Source organism: Eschrichtius robustus, chromosome 9, assembly GCF_028021215.1.
Source record: "Eschrichtius robustus isolate mEscRob2 chromosome 9, mEscRob2.pri, whole genome shotgun sequence".
Taxonomy (NCBI): domain Eukaryota; kingdom Metazoa; phylum Chordata; class Mammalia; order Artiodactyla; family Eschrichtiidae; genus Eschrichtius; species Eschrichtius robustus.
In genome coordinates, this window is record NC_090832.1 from 26,688,532 (window position 1) to 26,706,539 (window position 18,008).

An 18,008-nucleotide genomic window follows, 5' to 3' on the forward strand; every position below is an offset into this window, starting at 1 on the left:
GGTTTTGTGCCCGGGGGCTCCTAGCGCTTCTGAGCGGAGGTGTCCCTGGGCGGCCCCACAATGAATATGAATAGGAATCCTTGCTAAATGGGACAGCAAAGCGCACCGCCCTGAATGATTGCACGTCATCCTAACCAGCCCAGGATAGATAGGAGGGTTCCTTTTGTCTCTTTTCTCCGCCGCAGCTCTATAAAAGCCCCTCTTTTTCAGCGTGAGTTGAGTTCAAGCACACACCAACTAGCTGTCCAGGAAACAGCCAAACCAGAGAGAGGGGAGCGGGGAGGGAGAAAGGCGGGGAAAGGCAGTGCCTCAGCTTTTCTTCTCATTTCTTGCCGCTGAGACGTGGGTTACTGGGCTGCAGCTTTTTTTTTTTTTTTAATTCAAGATTTTCTGTAATTTCCTTCCTAAAGTCTCACCACGGTAGGGCCACATCCCCTGTAATAAGATGAATTCTGATTCGAGCTCTGTCTCCAGCAGAGCTTCATCTCCGGACATGGATGAGATGTATCTGAGGGACCACCACCACCGCCATCACCACCACCAGGAGAGCCGTCTCAACTCGGTCTCGTCCACGCAGGGCGACATGGTGCAGAAGATGCCCGGGGAAAGCCTTTCGCGGGCCGGCGCCAAAGCCGCGGGCGAGAGCAGCAAGTACAAAATCAAGAAGCAGCTGTCGGAGCAGGACCTACAGCAGTTGCGGCTGAAGATCAACGGACGCGAGCGCAAGCGGATGCACGACCTGAACCTCGCCATGGACGGGCTACGCGAGGTCATGCCCTACGCTCACGGGCCCTCGGTGCGCAAGCTCTCCAAGATCGCCACTCTCCTTCTGGCCAGAAACTACATACTCATGCTCACCAGCTCCCTGGAGGAGATGAAGAGGTTGGTTGGTGAGATCTACGGGGGCCACCACTCGGCCTTCCACTGCGGGACTGTGGGCCACTCGGCCGGCCACCCAGCGCACGCCGCCAACGCCGTGCACCCGGTGCACCCCATCTTGGGAGGCGCGCTCTCGTCCGGCACCGCCTCGTCCCCGCTGTCCGCCGCCTCGCTGCCCGCCATCGGCACCATCCGGCCTCCCCACTCGCTGCTCAAGGCGCCCTCCACCCCGCCCGCGCTGCAGCTGGGCAGCGGCTTCCAGCACTGGGCCGGGCTGCCCTGCCCCTGCCCCATCTGCCAGATGCCGCCGCCGCACCTGTCCGCTCTCTCCACCGCCAACATGGCCCGGCTGTCGGCCGAGTCCAAGGACTTGCTCAAGTGAGCAGCGGGCCGGCCCGGCTGCGGAGAATGAGGGGAGAGCGGCGGGAGGGCTCGAGGTGCCGGGCCGGGAGGGAAGAGGGAGGCTGGGCGCTCGGCCGGAGGGAGGGAGGGAGGGCGGGGGGCTCCCGAGGCCTCCCACACCGTCGGAGAGATCTCAGACCCTACTTGACCCCCGGAGGGAAAGAACTAAAACCAAACTGCAATTTCTAGGTGGTAGCGAAGGGGGGCTCGAACCAGACGTCGTGTGTCTTGCATGCATGCTTCTTTTTTCTCCATGCCGCGCCGGTATTTCTCACTGCCATACGCTCTTGTCAAAACGGCATTTGTTGTATAAAGACGGGATCGGTGTAGTTAAACACCGCGAAGGGCCTTTAGGGTCGCTGTCCATGCCTCTGGCTCTGTGTTCTCACCTTGGAAAAGACAACCATCCCTTTTGTGCGAAACAAATGTAAATATTTCCTTGAGATGGATGCAGTTAGAATTGTCTATCCTCTCCACAGTTGTTTTTCTAGAGCCAATGGAGGGAGAGAGAGAGAAAGAGAGCGAGAAAATCTCAAGACTCAAGTTTTGAATTTCAACTGCGGTCCAGGGCATGACAGCTCTTCTGTGGGTTTTCTTTAAGACGCAGTGTAGGTCGAAAGAATGCATGCACGCTTCTAAATGAATCTCGTCTAAACATGTTGTGCAGGCCGTGATGCCATTTTCCTTGTAACAAGGATTTATGAGGGAATTCTCCGAAGTACTCCGTATATCTCTGTCTGTGGTTGTAAGAAGTGAAAAAGGGGGCAGAGTGCAAAGACCCAAACTCACGCACAGGCGCTTCTCCCCCACCCCACCCCCTTCAAACTCCATTCCCAACCTTCCTGGGCTGTTTTAGGGGCCGGCGACTGCAAGAGCTTGGGCTCCCTCTGCGAGCTTGCCCCATCCCCCCTTGCTCAGTTATTCTGCATGCGGGGTCGGCTCTCTCCATCATCAGCTTTGAAAACTTACTGTGGTTTGGGGAGGGGTGCCGTTTTTATTTTCCTGAACATTTGCTTGAACTATTTTGTTAGGGCTTTGAAGACAAGACCTGTCTTTATTTTTTATATATTCTTGATAACTATGATATATTTATTAATAACCAGTGTTTCTGGATGAGAATTTCAAATAAAAAAGAACCTTTAAATCCTGGCTTTGCTTTTGCCTAAAATTTTTGAAGATGGGGGTAGTGGGTAAGGAACATGTGGACCCAGTAAGGTATATCTGGGAGTCGGGGGGAGATTTGGGCGGGTGGGCAGATTTGAAGAGTTTTCTCTGATCATTTACAGGTAAAGAGGTCAGACGCATTGGTGTTAATTATTACAACGAAATATCCTTCAAATGGGGGCCTTGTCCATGTCGCTAGTCTTGTGATATTTGAGCTCCTATTTCTCTGTTATCCTCATAAACTCAACAGTTGAGATTTTTTTTTAAAAGTGATCTAGAAACCCAAAGTGACAGGAAATGAGAGGCAGAGTGGTGACTGCGCTGGCTGTGTTGGCAACAGATGAGAACAAAACAGTAAGTTAACTTCTTTTCACTTTAGATTGACCGTCTGGCTTTAAAAAAAAAAATCAAGAAAAGTTAAAATCCAGTACATGTTTTAAAAATCAAGGAAGAGTGATGCTAAAAAATACTCAAATGCCCAGCCCCCCCACCAGCCCCTTGGCAGCAAGCTCCTCAGAGATAGGGAAGGCCTCTCTGCTTTGTAAGGTGAGCTCGGAGTGATGCCAACGACCGCCCAAGTCTCAGCATCTCCAGATTTATAGTGGGAATTCTCTCTTTCCTCCCTTAGAAGATCCCATTAGTTGAATGCAAGCTATTTGGAAGTGTTATTGGGGGCAGGGATAAAGAGAGAAAAGTCTTCTACGTAAATAATGGCTAAAACGGGGGTTACTTCAATCGATTACTTTTCTCTCTTCCCACCCCATAACATTTCCAGATAGTTTGTATAAGCAAAAGTAATCCAGCAAGAAGGTTTTGTTTACTTGTTTATAGAGGACAAGAAATCAAGCTCTGGTGATGATAAGTCGACCAGCACATGCCTCTATTTCCCGTTAAGGATAATGGAAACCTGATTGAAATGTACCACCCCAGAATCTGCCTCTCGCTTAGATGTAACATCACCTCCCTGTTGGCTGAGGCCTAAGCTCCTCTTCAAGAGGGGGAGGCCAGGCAATAGATCTGTCTCTCTCTAGGATCCAGGGTAGACAGCACATCTAGGAAGCATCTACCCCTTCCTAGGTCCCCCACTGCACCTCTCTGGGAGGGCACCTCTGTGGGTCCTGGGTCTATTTAACTCATTCTCCTCCATCTCTTTTTACCCCCAGCTCCCCCACTGCCAGGGAGATAGATCTAAGTGAGGGTCTACAGTGGAGAGTGCTTATTTCCTCTGGTTTTAGGCAGATAAATGGGGGAATAATCATCTATTTCCCAAGGGTGATTCATTTCTCTGGGTGAGGAAAGAGCTGTTGAGGATTTATTTGAAACCAACACAAGGCAGCCCTCCAGTCTTTCCCTGTGACTTTATTATTTAGAAAAGAGGGGAGAGGGAGAAGTTTAATCAATCAGGAAAGGGACTTTCCCCTGAGTCACTGGCTTCTTTTGAGTCCTGTTTTCAAAGGCCTGGTCCTGGGGAAAGACAAGAGGCCTGACCACTGGCTTAGTGGTGGGCTTCATCCCTTCTCTAGAGCTGGGACTTAAATTGGGCACTGAAGACAAATGAGGCCATGCTCCTTGTACCAGAGGAGTGGTGTCTGTGCTGCCGGGGCACGCAGGAATCCCTTGAGTTACCTGCAGTGGTCAGTATAAAGAGCCGTGTGAGATGTAGAGAACAAACGTATGGACACCAAGGGGGGAAAGTGGCAGAGGGGGATGAATTGGGAGATTGGGATTGACATATATACACTAACATGTATAAAATGGAAAACTAATAAGAACCTGCTGTATAAAAAAATAAATAAAATAAAATTCCAAAAAAAGTAAATAAATAAAGAGCTGTGTGGTTCACGCTCTGGGGGAACTGTGCTAAAAACAGTCTCGGGCCCAGGTAATTCTATAACGAATTCTCCAACCCAAGTGGAAAACAGACACTGTTTCCAGCATTGAGGAGGCCCCCTAGACTAACTGGTCTCTTTTCTGGGTCACAAAAATTCCTTTGACCTAGAGACCGGAGAAAGGATTCCTTTAAGAACAGTACAGGAACCCAAGGAGAAGGGCGATTTGGGAGCCAGGTGGTCTGGAGTTCTAGATTTACTGGGGAAGGAACAATCCCCACTTGCTTCCACTGGGAAGGGCCTTGCCCAGGAGCAGGCTGGTCTGCTTGGAGATGTGGCTTTGCAGGCGACTCTTACAGGCATTTTCCGTTAAATTCTCGATTTCCTGATGCCAGAAACAAATGTACATGGCCGCGAAAGTGAGAATGGATTCTTGGCCGGATTTTCTTTTCACTGCCAATTTTTCACCTTATCGAAAGTTCTTAAGTTTAAAGCAGTTTTTAATTCAATCTAGAAACACGACAACGATCCCTTCATTCCACAGTAAACGTTGCTTTACATTTAAAAGGACGGCGAAAGCCTCGTGGGCAAAGGTATCTTGAGAAACCTAGACTAGAATCCTCACGAAGCACTTTAAGCCAGTGACCCATCTTTAAGGCGGGGAGAAAGTCACACTTAGAAAAGCAAAGCCGGCAGTACTTGGCAGGGTCTGCTAAACCTTTGTTCCTAAAGACCCTCTCCCCCCTCCCCGGGGTTCCGGGGCCTTGGGTTTATATCCCCCAAAAAGGGCGGGGAGAGGTGACCGGAGTTGGTCCACGAAGTCCAAGGTTCCCTAACTCCTACAGGAGGAGGCCTTGTGTCCTCTCAAACTTTTTCAAGCTGCTGGGTCAAGCAGTTACATCGCCTCCACCGGTACCCTCAGCAGAAATTGCAAAAGCCCCTGCCCTCAGGGAGGACAATGGATTCTCTGAGCATCTCGCTCAGCTAACAAGATTTAACTGCTCTTTTCTTGCCCCTTCTAGAGACTTCGGGCCCCTCTCTTCCCGTGCCGCCGCCCGCGTTCAAGGTGGGCTCTCAAGCCTGGGCGCCCAGACGACTGAGCTCTCGGCCCTCCCCGCCGATGCTCCCCCCGCGGCGCTGCCGCCCGTGGGGGCCTGGCCAGACCTCGGGGGCCGGGGCTCCGCGGAGCCTCCGCGATCCAGGAACCTCGTCCCCTGGGACTGGCCGGTCCAGGCTCCTCGGGCTCCGGAAGAGAAGCAAGAGGAGGAGCCGCCCCAGAAGGGCGAGGGCAGTGTCTTTGGAAGAAATAAGCCGGGGGAGGGGCCGTGGTGAGCTGGGTGAACCTGCATCTTCCGCCCGCCTCTGGGCAAACTTGCGGGAGGACGAGGGGCCCCTCCCTCCCTCCCCCTTCAAAGTCTCTGAGCCTCGCACGTACCCGTTTCCCTCATAAGCAGCCGGGAGGAGGCAAACCCTAGAAAGTTCGGGTCTGCAGTAATTTTTTAGTTGCGTCTGTTTTCAGTGAAACCTTCCCCTGGGACCCCGGTCGGGGGGCTGCGAGGGGGCCGGAGAAGGTGGGGTGCGGGAACCAAGAGGGGAAGATCAGGAGAGCCGCTGGGCTAGGGATCGCCGGGGTCCCCTGGGAGCCCCGGGACCGGATCTCTCCCGACTCCCCCCACCCGTTTCGCCCCCCCGCCCGCTGGGTGCGCAGCCCCTCTCCCCGTCCTCTGCACCCAGCGGCGGGGAGCAGGGAGCCAGGCGCGGGTCTGGGTCCCGCGTCGCAGAAACTGACCCTGCACCTCGCCTCTGGCTCTGGGGTCTAACTCGGAGCAAGTCGGGGCGGAGACTGCAGCTCCGCGCGGAGCTAGGGGCCCCGGGGTCGGGGCTGCGGCCCATGGGAAACGTCGGTCTCCGCGACTCGACCCCCGACTCCTCTCCGTCCCCTCCGCAGGCCCAGCGAAGCCAGGGCGCAGACGACAAAAGACGCGCGGGAGAGGGACATCGCGGAGCAAGGCCCAACCCAGGCTGCGCCGACACTTGCAAAGAGCCTCGAAATACCTAAGCATTTAAGGAAAGTGGGTGGAAGAAAAAACAAGAGTAACAAACAAATCCAAACTTGGGCCGAGCGTGCGGGCGCGCTCTTTCATCTCTGTTCCCTGCGCCCCTATGGTGGGATGCCCGCCGACATTCGGTCAGCTTTGCTAAGGAGATACGGCCCGGGTCAGCCAGGGCGGCCCGGGTTGCTGCGCCTTCGTCAACCGCGTTTCCTCGCTGGGGACCTCACGGAGGACCCGGTCGGCTCGCTCCCCGAGGCCCACCCTGGCCTCAACCCCTGGCGCGGAGACTCTGCTTCTAACCCAACCCTGGCCCTGTCCCCGGCTCAGGCACCAAAGTGAGGATTGTATCCCTGCAGCCGGCACTCGGGAGAGGAAGTTCAGCACGCCCCGGGAATTCGACACGTCCCAGGGGAGGCGGGGATCGGGATCCGCTGGGGCTGGGGTCCCAGGGAGCTGAGAGGGAGGGGTGCGCAGATCTGGGCGCTCAACGCGGGGGCCTGGATTTTGCGCCGTGTCCTGGGGTTCGGGTGAAAGCAGAGTGGTTGGGTGTCTCCATCCTGAGGAGGGCAGGACAGGGACAGCGCCGAAGGGTCTGGGAAGCAACTTGGGATAACAGCCCTCAAAAGTTTGGGGATTCTGGCTGGCCACAAGACTTGATCAGCGCCGGTCTTTCCCTCCCGTCTGCGACCGACAGACACCTCAGAGAGTGCAGGAGCCTGGGCCTGATTCTGGGGGCGCCACAGTTTACGTGTAAGATGCAGCCTGTCAATCTTTAATCTCACTTGGGCCTGAAAAACTCCCGAAGCCGGGTTCCGAAAGCCCCACCCCCGACCCCCGCGTGCTGCTGAGCTGAGGTGCCGAGAACACGTTTCTGCCACAGGCAGGATCCTTAACACCTCGGAAGGAAACAGGTTGGAGCCAGCACATTTTATGAAGACTCTCTTCTCCTGGTTATTCAACTGCTCCTCCCTCCCTTCCACTCCCGGGGAAAGGGCAAGGAAATTTCACAGCATCCTTTGACCCCACAAGTAAACAGACAGCTCTCTACTGCACTCCCAGCAATGTAAGCCTCAACATTACTTCCTTTGGTATTTCTCATAATCTTCCTCCTTTTAAGCAATCAACACTTTCTTTCTTTTTTTTTTTTTTAACATCTTTATTGGAGTATAATTGGTTTACAACGTTGGGTTAGTTTCTGCAGTAGAACAAAGTGAATCACCTATATGCATACATATATCCCCATATCCCCTCCCTCTTGCGTCTCCCTCCCACCCTCCCTGTCCCACCCCTCTAGGTGGTCACACAGCACCAAGCTGAGCTCCCTGTGCTATGCAGCTGCTTCCCACCAGCTATTTTACATTTGGTAGTGTATATATGTCCATGCCACTCTCTCACTTCGTCCCAGCTTACCCTTCCCCCTCGCTGTGTCCTCAAGTCCATTCTCTACATCTGTGCCTTTATTCCTTTCCTGCCGCTAGGTTCATGAGAACTTTTTTTTTTAGATTCCATATACATGTGTTAGCATAGGGTATTTGTTTTTCTCTTTCTGACTTCACTCTGTATGATAGGCTCTAGGTCCATCCACCTCACTACAAATAACTCAATTTCGCTTCTTTTATGGCTGAGTAATATTCCATTGTATATATGTGCCACATCTTCTTTTTTTAACATCTTTATTGGAGTATAGTTGCTTTACAACGGTGTGTTAGTTTCTGCTTTTTAACAAAGTGAATCAGTTATACATATACGTATGTTCCCATATCTCTTCCCTCTTGCGTCTCCCTTCCTCCCACCCTCCCTATCCCACCCCTCTAGGTGGTCACAAAGCACCAAGCTGATCTCCCTGTGCTATGCGGCTGCTTCCCACTAGCTATCTATTTTACATTTGGTAGTGTATATATGTCCATGCCACTCTCTCACCCTGTCACATCTTACCCCTCCCCCTCCCCATATCCTCAAGTCCATTCTCTAGTAGGTCTGTGTCTTTATTCCCATCTTGCCACTAGGTTCTTCATGACCTTTTTTTTTTTCCCTTAGATTCCATATATATGTGTTAGCATATGGTATTTGTTTTTCTCTTTCTGACTTACTTCACTCTGTATGAAAGACTCTAGGTCTGTCCACCTCACTACAAATACCTCCATTTCGTTTCTTTTTATGGCTGAGTAATATTCCATTGTATATACGTGCCACATCTTCTTTATCCATTCATCCGATGATGGACACTTAGGTTGCTTCCATGTCCTGGCTATTGTAAATGGAGCTGCAATGAACATTGTGGTACATGTCTCTTTTTGAATTATGGTTTTCTCAGGGTCTATGCCCAGTAGTGGGATTGCTGGGTCATATGGTAGCTCTATTTTTAGTTTTTTAAGGAACCTCCATACTGTTCTCCATAGTGGCTGTATCAATTTACATTCCCAGCAACAGTGCAAGAGGGTTCCCTTTTCTCCACACCCTCTCCAGCATTTATTGTTTGTAGATTTTCTGATGATGGCCATTCTGACTGGTGTGAGGTGATACCTCATTGTAGTTTTGATTTGCGTTTCTCTAATGATTAGTGATGTTGAGCATTCTTTCATGTGTTTGTTGGCAATCTATATACGTTCTTTGGAGAAATGTCTTTTTAGGTCTTCTGCCCATTTTGGGATTGGGTTGTTTGTTTTTTTGATATTGAGCTGCATGAGCTAAGCAATCAACACTTTCTGAGTGCTTTCGTGTGCCAAGCACCAGAGAAAAATGAACAAAGCAGCAAGAGAAGTAGGACATTCAAATGCATAAGAAATGGCCCCTGCCCTCAGGGTCCTCAGACCCTAGTGGGAAAACACAGGGCATCTAAGTCCTAAGGTAAAACCTCCAGTGGCTGTACAAAACACAGGTGCTGCAAGCCTGCCTTCCAGAGGCTTTTTCAGATACCGGAAAACTCACTGCTCATTCCCTCTACCAGACAGAGGACAGGAGCAGATGCCTTTGATTAACATGGAAATAAAAAGAAGCAATGGTGGCAGTACTTTGTTTCATCGCTGTTGTTTAGAGATTTATTGACACTGAGATAAACTTCAGTCTGGGGTATCTCCGTAATTCATGTCCCCATCAGTTATTACCAAATGAGCAAATCGTTTTTTCTTTTAACTGGTTTTTAAAAGAAAAAAATAAAAGAGGGGGGAGGTTGGGAGAAATCTTTTTTTAATGGGATTAAAGTCATTATCCTCCTTGTCTCTGTGGGTCCCTGAGCTACAGACACTTGTCTCTTGACTCCTGAGCTCACCAGGCTGTGTTCTAGACATAAAACAATCCTGTAATTTCCTTCAAGAACAAAAGTTTTCAAAGAAATGACCTGTGCGTTATCCCCCTCAATAAAGCAGAATTGACTTAATGGTCTGTTAATTACTCCATCCCGGCAGGGGGAGGGAAGCTTCCAAAAGGATTGCTACAAACCCTCTGTTGATTGGTCTGTCCCCAAATGTACAGCTGGGACTGGGCCATTGAAAACCCAGACAAAACAAAATCCCTGATAAATAATCCTACCTAGAACACAAAGATTCAGCATACAATTGTTGAATCTTTGCTGGATCCTCAGAGAAGCCGGGAGCGAGCTCCTTTGGGGCTTCCGTTAATCTTTAAATTTGAGGCCAAGTATTCTTGGACAAAAGTTAAAAGAAAGACCATGGTTGACTCTCCCGTCCTCTCATCCTCCTGTGTCAAATTTCTTTCACTTTTATTTGAGACTCTGACTATACTTCTTTTATCCAATCTTCTTTTGTACGAATTACAGTTTGTTTCATCATTTAATACATTTTTGGTTTGGTCATCTTTTCCAATTGTTTGTCTATTAATTGTTTAAACTGAGGAAGGCAAATTTGATTGTTCTAGTAAAAAAGGACAAAGTAGAGAATCAAAATATAAGAGATAGATTTGGGTTATTATTCTCTGTGACTTTTCCACATCTGTAAGGTGACAACTGCATCATGCAATTAAATATATTTCTAAAATAAAAAAGTTTAAAAAATCCTACTTAAGCCCAAGAAGCATTGAATAATCACCCAGTTAATTTTGCATCAGAGACAGTTAAGCAGAAAAATTCAATTTTTAAATATATTTCTTTAAGGAAGAAAATATACATGTTCTACACTAATTGAGAAAATGTTGGTTTTAATTTGGTGTATCTTTGACTTTCATGGACCCATTGAAGTGAAACACTGCAGGAAGATGAAATGTGGCATCTAGAGAGATGGGTCATGAAAATGTTCAAAAGGTGGATATGATCTGTTTTGAAAATTAGTTCTTTATCTGAACTAGGCAATAACAGAGAGAGTCTGTCAAACCACACAGTCTCCCACATCTACCATCACTTTTTAAGGAAGTGATCCTTAAGAGTCGTGTGTTGATGGAAACCAGCCTCTGCCTTCCTTGCCACAGTTGACTGGTCCCTGCATGGTGCATGAGCTAATCATTATAATCATGAGAGAGGCTAGCTCAAAGGCGATTGGCATTAAATTGTGCCCATAATTGTGTTTCATATAGAATGGTGGCAAACACATACTTTTCTCTCCTTTGGAAAAGTGAAAAAAATCTAGTGACTCAAAAAGAAACCAATCATTTAATCTCAGCTTGGCCCCCAAGGCTGAACTTTTGTTTTGATTTTGTGTACTGTTGACTGTTCACCCCAGTTATGTGAGAAACAGGATCTAGGCACAGAGTGAGACAGTGTGACCTGTGTAGCTCAGATAGTGTTGTTCCTTTCAATAAAATCCATACAAAAGGCCATCTTTGCCTGTCTTGTCAATGATGTCCTCACCACCCTGACTTTCCCACAGTCCTATATAGCTAATAGACAAACATGAAAAACAAGAAGCAGTTCCTCTTGCTAAATAGTCCATGGGGAATACTAGAAGTAGAGAAGGCAATTTGTTTCCAATTTTTACTAGATTTATATTATGAATAGATTAGACTCCAAGATTGAATAAAGTACTTTTAGAAATTATACTGACTGACCATGCACTGCAGAGATGGGTTAGGTCCTCTTTTTCCCCTTTGCAAAAATTAATGTGCTTAGGTATCAATGGCCCTCCCCAAAGGGCATTTTGATTTGGAACGTTTTTCATTTTTTACCCTTAGGTAGTTGATTTCCTAGCACTTCTGTCACTTGTGGAGTGTTGTTTTCCAGGCTCTTGAGACACTGGATCTCTTCAGAGCCACAGAGTACATTGAATTACGATCAGTAACTTTTCATCATTTTTGATCTGGGCAAATTTTTAAATAGAAAATACTGAGAAACATGCAGTATAATTTTCAGAGTACGCATTAGATCTCAGTTAAAAAAAAAAAAAGAAAAAATTATAAAGGAGTTGTAACTTGAGGGAAAACACTAACAGTAAAAACTTTTTGGAATATATTTAAAATGGAGAGAATTAATCTTTTTTTTTTTTTCTTTTTTTTGGAAACAACAGTTTTATTTAAACCCAGCCAAACGTAGTACTTGGCCTTGAGTGGCTGGAGAAGAGGGCAGAAGAGACAGGTAGGGGACTGCTACTTTTCTAAATGTGCTCTTACTATGCAGACCCTATACCTCATCTAAGTGGACAGTCAACTGTGAGAGGCTTCACTTATAGTTCTGTACTTGACCACGATCGATTCTTTTCTTTTTCTATAATTTGCATCCTTTGTGATTTTATGTGAAGCTTCATCATCTAAAATATATTACAGTTATGGTATAAAAGAATGTTCTAGAGTTTGTTGAAACTAGAATTAGGTTCATTGAAGCATTCGATGTTTCTCTGCACTTTAAAGTTGAAAGAAAGAGATGGGAGATAGAATCTGCGGAGCAGGGATGAGACGGATTTATTAAGTGGAGCAAGTAAGGCAAGAAACGTGGTGGCCACTTTTTTAAAAGGCAAACCATTTCTGTTGGTGACATGGTGTCAAAAGTTACTGTTATTAGTTTGTCCCTCACATATATATGCTTTAGGTGAACATGCTGCTTAGAAAAAAGGACCATGTTTGCTTGCTTCCAAAAGATGGAAGATTTATGGGTGAATTCTTCTCTTTCTCCTCTATCTTCCTCTTCAATTCCCCTTTCTTCCTCTTTTCTTCTTTCTTGCTTCTCAGTTATCTCCTCATCTTCTTGCTCTCTACCTTTTCCCACATCTCTGCTTCCAGTCTCTATTTTATTCTCCATTCCAGCTCATCCCTCTACTCTATTTGTCCATTGCATTGGCCACTTCATTGCTTTAGGGGAGCCTGGGGTTTACATTCCCCTAGCCTTCTCACTCAGTCCTTGCACATGCAATCTGCCTGCTCTTCCAACAAGTTTTGGTTTCTGTTATCCTGGGTAACTCTGTTAATATCTTCACTCTCTCAGCCTGTGTTATGTAATAGAAAAAAATGAGCTACATGGAAATGTGTTGCAGAACCAAAGATGTTCGAAAGCGTTTTAACTTCCAAAAACAGCATTATCATGAGAATGCCTTTGCAGATGATAGAGGTATTGTGGTAGATGCTATGCATGTCTTAGCCCGCTTGTGTTAATTTAGGGGAAATATTTACATTAATAATTATAGAAAACACAAAGTTCTTATAGTGTGTCAGTCATGGTTTTAAATACTCAGAAAGTATTAACTCATTTAATTCCCACTGAAAACCTATGCAGGTAGTACTATTATTATTCCCATGTTTGCAAATGTAGAAACTGAGGCACAGAAAGTTAAATACTGTAACTTTCCTGGTGTGACCTAGATCAGTGGTGTCCCCGGGCCTACAGCATGGGTTCTGGGCCAGCAGTATCAGCAGCATCTGGGAACTTGTTAGAAACACAAAATCTGAGATTTTACCTTACTTCCAAACAAATAAGTCTATCACAGTTTTGTGGATGCTGGCTGAGGACACAAGACCCTTGTCAGAAACAAGGAGCTTTATTTCTCACTGCATGGAAAGTATGTGTACCCATTTTTAATTTATACGTGGACTGTGTTATAGTCCTTCTTCTGTTACTTTTTTTTTCCCACTCAGCATTAGGTTTTAAGATCCATCCACCTGGCTGTTGGTTAATCTTGTTCCACTCCTATTTTATTGAGTTATATTTGACATACAACATTGTATGTAAGTTCAAGGTGTACAGTGCATTCATCTGATGCATTTATATTGCAATATGATTGCCGCCGTAGCAATAGTTAACACCTCTATCTTGTTAACTATCTTGTTAATTATCTTTTTTTCTAATGTTGGGAACAATTAAGATCTAGTCATTTACCAAGTTTAAGGTTCATGATACTGTTTTGCTGTCTGTAATCACTGTACTGTGTATTAGGTCTCCAGGATTTATTTATCTACTGGTTGCACATATGTAGTGTCCCCCAGTTTCAACTCTGCTGAGTATTCCATACTGTGTGTCCACCACATTTCATTTCTCATTTCCCTCGTGATGAAACTTAGCTTCCCTGTAACACCCTACTATGATAACATTGCAATGAAAATCTTTACATATATGTCTCCTCTTGCATCTGTCCAAGAATTTCTTTTCTATAAATATATATGTAATCTCCAAGATATATAACCAGTGTTCTTTGCTCATTTTTCTATCAGGTTATCTGTTTTTCAAGAGATCCTTGTACAGTTTAGATATTGAAATTTTAGATATAACAACTGTCTTCTCCTAATACTTTAATTTTGTGTTTTATGTTCTTTTTTCTATACAGGGTACCCAATTTTCCCAACACTGTCTGCTATACAGTCTGTTCTTTCCCTGTCGATTTGTGACAGCATCTTTATCCTATATTAAGTTCTTATATATTCATGGGTCTTTTTTTGAACTTTCCACTCTGTATCATTGGTATATTAGTCTGCTTCTATGCCACTTCCAGTATATTGTTATTACTATGACTTAGTATTATATCTTAATATACAGTAAAGTGAATCCTTTATAATTTAATCAGATAAAAACTAAGAGAGTAGAGCTGCTTTATTATCCTGACTGTTCCATTTCTGTGTGTTGTATTAATACTAGATGCCATTTAATGAATAACATGATTGCTATTTCATTGAAGTCTCTCAGTAATCTGAGAAGAGTGTCGTAGTGCCCTTCTGCAGGTGAGGAGAGTAAGGGTTAGGTTAAGTAACTCAGAAAGGGTGCCCAGTCAATAAGTGGTACAGCTGTGTGTTGAACCCTGTGCTGTCTTACTCCAAAGTTGGTGCTCCTAAGAGCCATCCTACATCTTTATGAATATTCTTTTGGTCTGTTTCTTTAACTTCTCCCTTTCCTTCTCGGTGGCCATGCCCTATTGAAGGTAACCTACATAGGACGGCTCCTGTCCAACCCTCCCTAACAGTTTTCACCTCCATAACAAGGTCTTGTTTGGGGTCATCAGGGGTCCTGGAAATTTTTTTCTCTAGTCATTCACTCATTCAATGAAACTTGCCTGGCTCTGGGCACTGTACTAGGTTCTGAGGGTGCCATAGGGAATAGGAAAGATGTGCTATCCGCACTCTGAAATCTTATAGCTCAGTGGGGAGACTAATCAAGCAAATGGCAAAACAGTGTCCCAATACTATGCTAGAGGGTGCGACAGCAGTCCCTGCCCGCGGACATTTAACCCTATCTAGGGGTATGTCAAGTTGAACTGTTAGTCAGGTGAGGAGGTGGGGCAAAAGACATCGACATTTCCAGAAGCCGAAGAGCAGAGGGGATGTGAAAGACGTTTTAGGGCAGCTGGAGAGTAGGATTCCTTTATGTGAGTGGAGTTAGAGCGGAGCAAGGCAAGATCTGATACTGCAGAGATGAGAAGGAGCCAGTTGCCAAGAGACACTGCAATCCATTCACTCATTGTTTTCAATGCATATTGACTAAGTTCCTACCAAAATAATCAATAGATTATACACATAGCACTTACCAAGTACCGTGCACTGTTCTACGTGCTTTATATCTACTAACTCATTTAATCACTGCAACAAACCCATGAGTTAAATAAATATTATTATTATTCTAGTTATAAGGATGAGAAATCCAAGGCCCAGAGAGATTGGGTAACTTTCCCAAAGTCACACAGCCATTAAGTGACAAGGCCGGACTCAAACTCAGGCAACCCATCTCCAGTGTCTATGCTTTTAACTGCTATAGTAAACTGCTTCTGGGGATAAAGCGATGCACCTGGCAGGTTAGGCTCTCTGTTCTCATTTTAGGGAGGAGACAGAAAATAAGCAGGCAAACAACAAATAAATTAACAAGATAGAGATGAGAAGTATGAAGAAATCCAAACAGCAGGATAGCTTGAATTTGTCTTGGGTAATTAAACTTAGCTAGGGAAGTCAGGGAGGGCTCCAACGAGGGGTGGTACATGAGCTGTGACCTCAAGCACCAACTGAGGCCAGAGAAATCCATTTAGTGGGAACCAGCATAAATGGGTTGGATGGTGGAGATGTGAGAGGGTTAATGTTATGTGTCAATTTGGCAAGGCTACTGTGTCCACTTGTTTGCTGTGAAGGTATTTTGCAGATGTGATTAACATTTAAGGTCAGTTGACTTTAAGTAAAGGAGTTGACTCTCCACAGTGGGTGGGCCTTATTTAAGCAGTTGAAGGATGTAAGAGCAAAACCTGAGGTTTCTCAGAGAAGAAGGAATTCTGCAATGAGACTGTAATATAAAAATCCTGTCTGAGTTTCCAACCTGACCTATGGATTTCAGACATAGCAACCCCAGCAATCACATGAGCCAATTCTTAAAATAAATCTCTCTCTTCTCTCTCTCTGTCTGTGTGTGTGTGTCTATATATATATATAGACACACATATAATAAATAATAATAATATTTCTTTAACTCATAAGATTGTTGCAGTGATCGCGTTTATATATATATATGTATATAGTTTTTCTGGAGAACCCTGACTGATAGCTGATGATCAGTAAAGACTCAACCCCTGCCCTCACAGAGCTTCCTTATAGAGGGATTACATAATTAAGAATTTAATTCCAAGAGCAGAGACTGTCTCTTTATTCTTCTCTATATTTCCTTAAGTACTATGATCAGCGCTCTGAACCATAGAGACACTGGGCAGTTACTGGCTGAGGGAATAATATTTGGAGTCAGGAGAACAAGATTCTGGTGCCAGTTCTGCCCCAGCAGAGCTGTGTGACCTGAGTTCACACACTTAACTCTTCTGAGTCTATTTCTTTCTCTGTGAAATGAGGGCATTGGATTAAATGTTCATAACGTTCTTTCCTTTACTAGTTATCTGTGATCCTTTGAGAGCAGACAGTTATAGGTGGATGACTACTGATCTACGTATGGGAGCAGCAAACTTCAGAAATACAGTCCTAGAAGATGGTCGCTGCTCATGCAACAGGTGAGACACTGCTAGTGTCCCCAAACCTTACCCCCAGCTCCAGATGCTTCACAGTCAGCTGGGGGCCTGCTGGCTGTGGACAGAGAGCATCTGGGCCAATGAATTTTCAATGCTTAAGTCAGAACCATTTTTTGTTTCTCCTTAAAATGAATGTTAGAAGGAGAAAAATTAGGATTATTTTTTTTCTTTCATAAGATGAAAACTTCCCTTTTCTCTATATTTGTATACTAAGGCTTTCTCCAATGTCTCATTATTATAAATCAGCTTGAATAAATAATTGGGTGTATACTACTCTCTTTGTACCTAGGGTTGTTTTCTTATCTACTTGCTTAAAATTATATTTCTTTGGGCTTCCCTGGTGGCGCAGTGGTTGGGAATCTGCCTGCTAATGCAGGGGACACGGGTTCGATCCCTGGTCTGGGAGGATCCCGCATGCCGCGGAGCAACTAGGCCCGTGAGCCACAACAGCTGAGCCTGCGCGTCTGGAGCCTGTGCTCCGCAACAGGAGAGGCCGCAATAGTGAGAGGCCCGCGCACCGCGATGAGGAGTGGCCCCCGCTCGCCGCGACTGGAGGAAGCCCTCGCACGGAAACGAGGACCCAACACAGCCAAAAATAAATAAATAAATAAATAATTATTAAAAAAAAAAAAAAATTATATTTCTTTGATAATAAAGAGGAACATTTTTTCATGAAATAATAAAGATTTGGGGGGAAGGTGTGTTTGCTATGCTGTAAGTTCTTTCCAAGATTCTGGAGATACTGCGTAAGCAATGTTGATAAAGTTCCTGGGTCTTCCAGTGTTTATAATCTTGGTGTTATGACTACCAAAAAATAGTATTTCCTTTAATGGGAAGTGTTGGTTTATGCTTTTTACCAAATTATGTATTGGAAACAGTGTTCTACTAATTAATTTTTGTGAGAGCTATATGTAGAAGGTGGTAAATCTTTTCTTAAAAATGTCTTTTCTACTTTGTCATTTGCCCTTTAATTTTGATTACTTTTTGTTGTTTTTGTTTTCTTTTTTTCATTTCTGTCCTCTAAAAATTTTTTTCTTGTAGTTAATTTCTTTTGGTTATTTTTTTTAAGGCATAGAGAATTTACAGCTACATATAGTTATAACCATGAATTCATTTATTTCTGATTGCTTTCATGCTTTAGCAAGGCCTCTGCACCCAGAAAGTGATAAGCATTGATCTTTTATATTAGTAGTTATATAATGTGACTCAATAACAATAACTAGTATTAACCAAGGGCCAAACTTACTTTTTAATAATTATCATGTTTAATCCTAAAACACTTTCTTTAGGTAGCTACAATAATTGTCCCCATTTTATGAATGAGCAGT

General features: G+C 45.2%; 1 protein-coding gene across 1 annotated transcript; it reads left to right on the forward strand.

Annotated features, from left to right (window-relative positions):
* Positions 1–445: 445 nt before the first annotated feature.
* OLIG3 (oligodendrocyte transcription factor 3) lies at positions 446–1,261 on the forward strand. The gene has a single exon (XM_068551523.1). The coding sequence runs from the start codon at positions 446–448 to the stop codon at positions 1,259–1,261; it is 816 nt and encodes a 271-aa protein (XP_068407624.1).
* Positions 1,262–18,008: the final 16,747 nt, after the last annotated feature.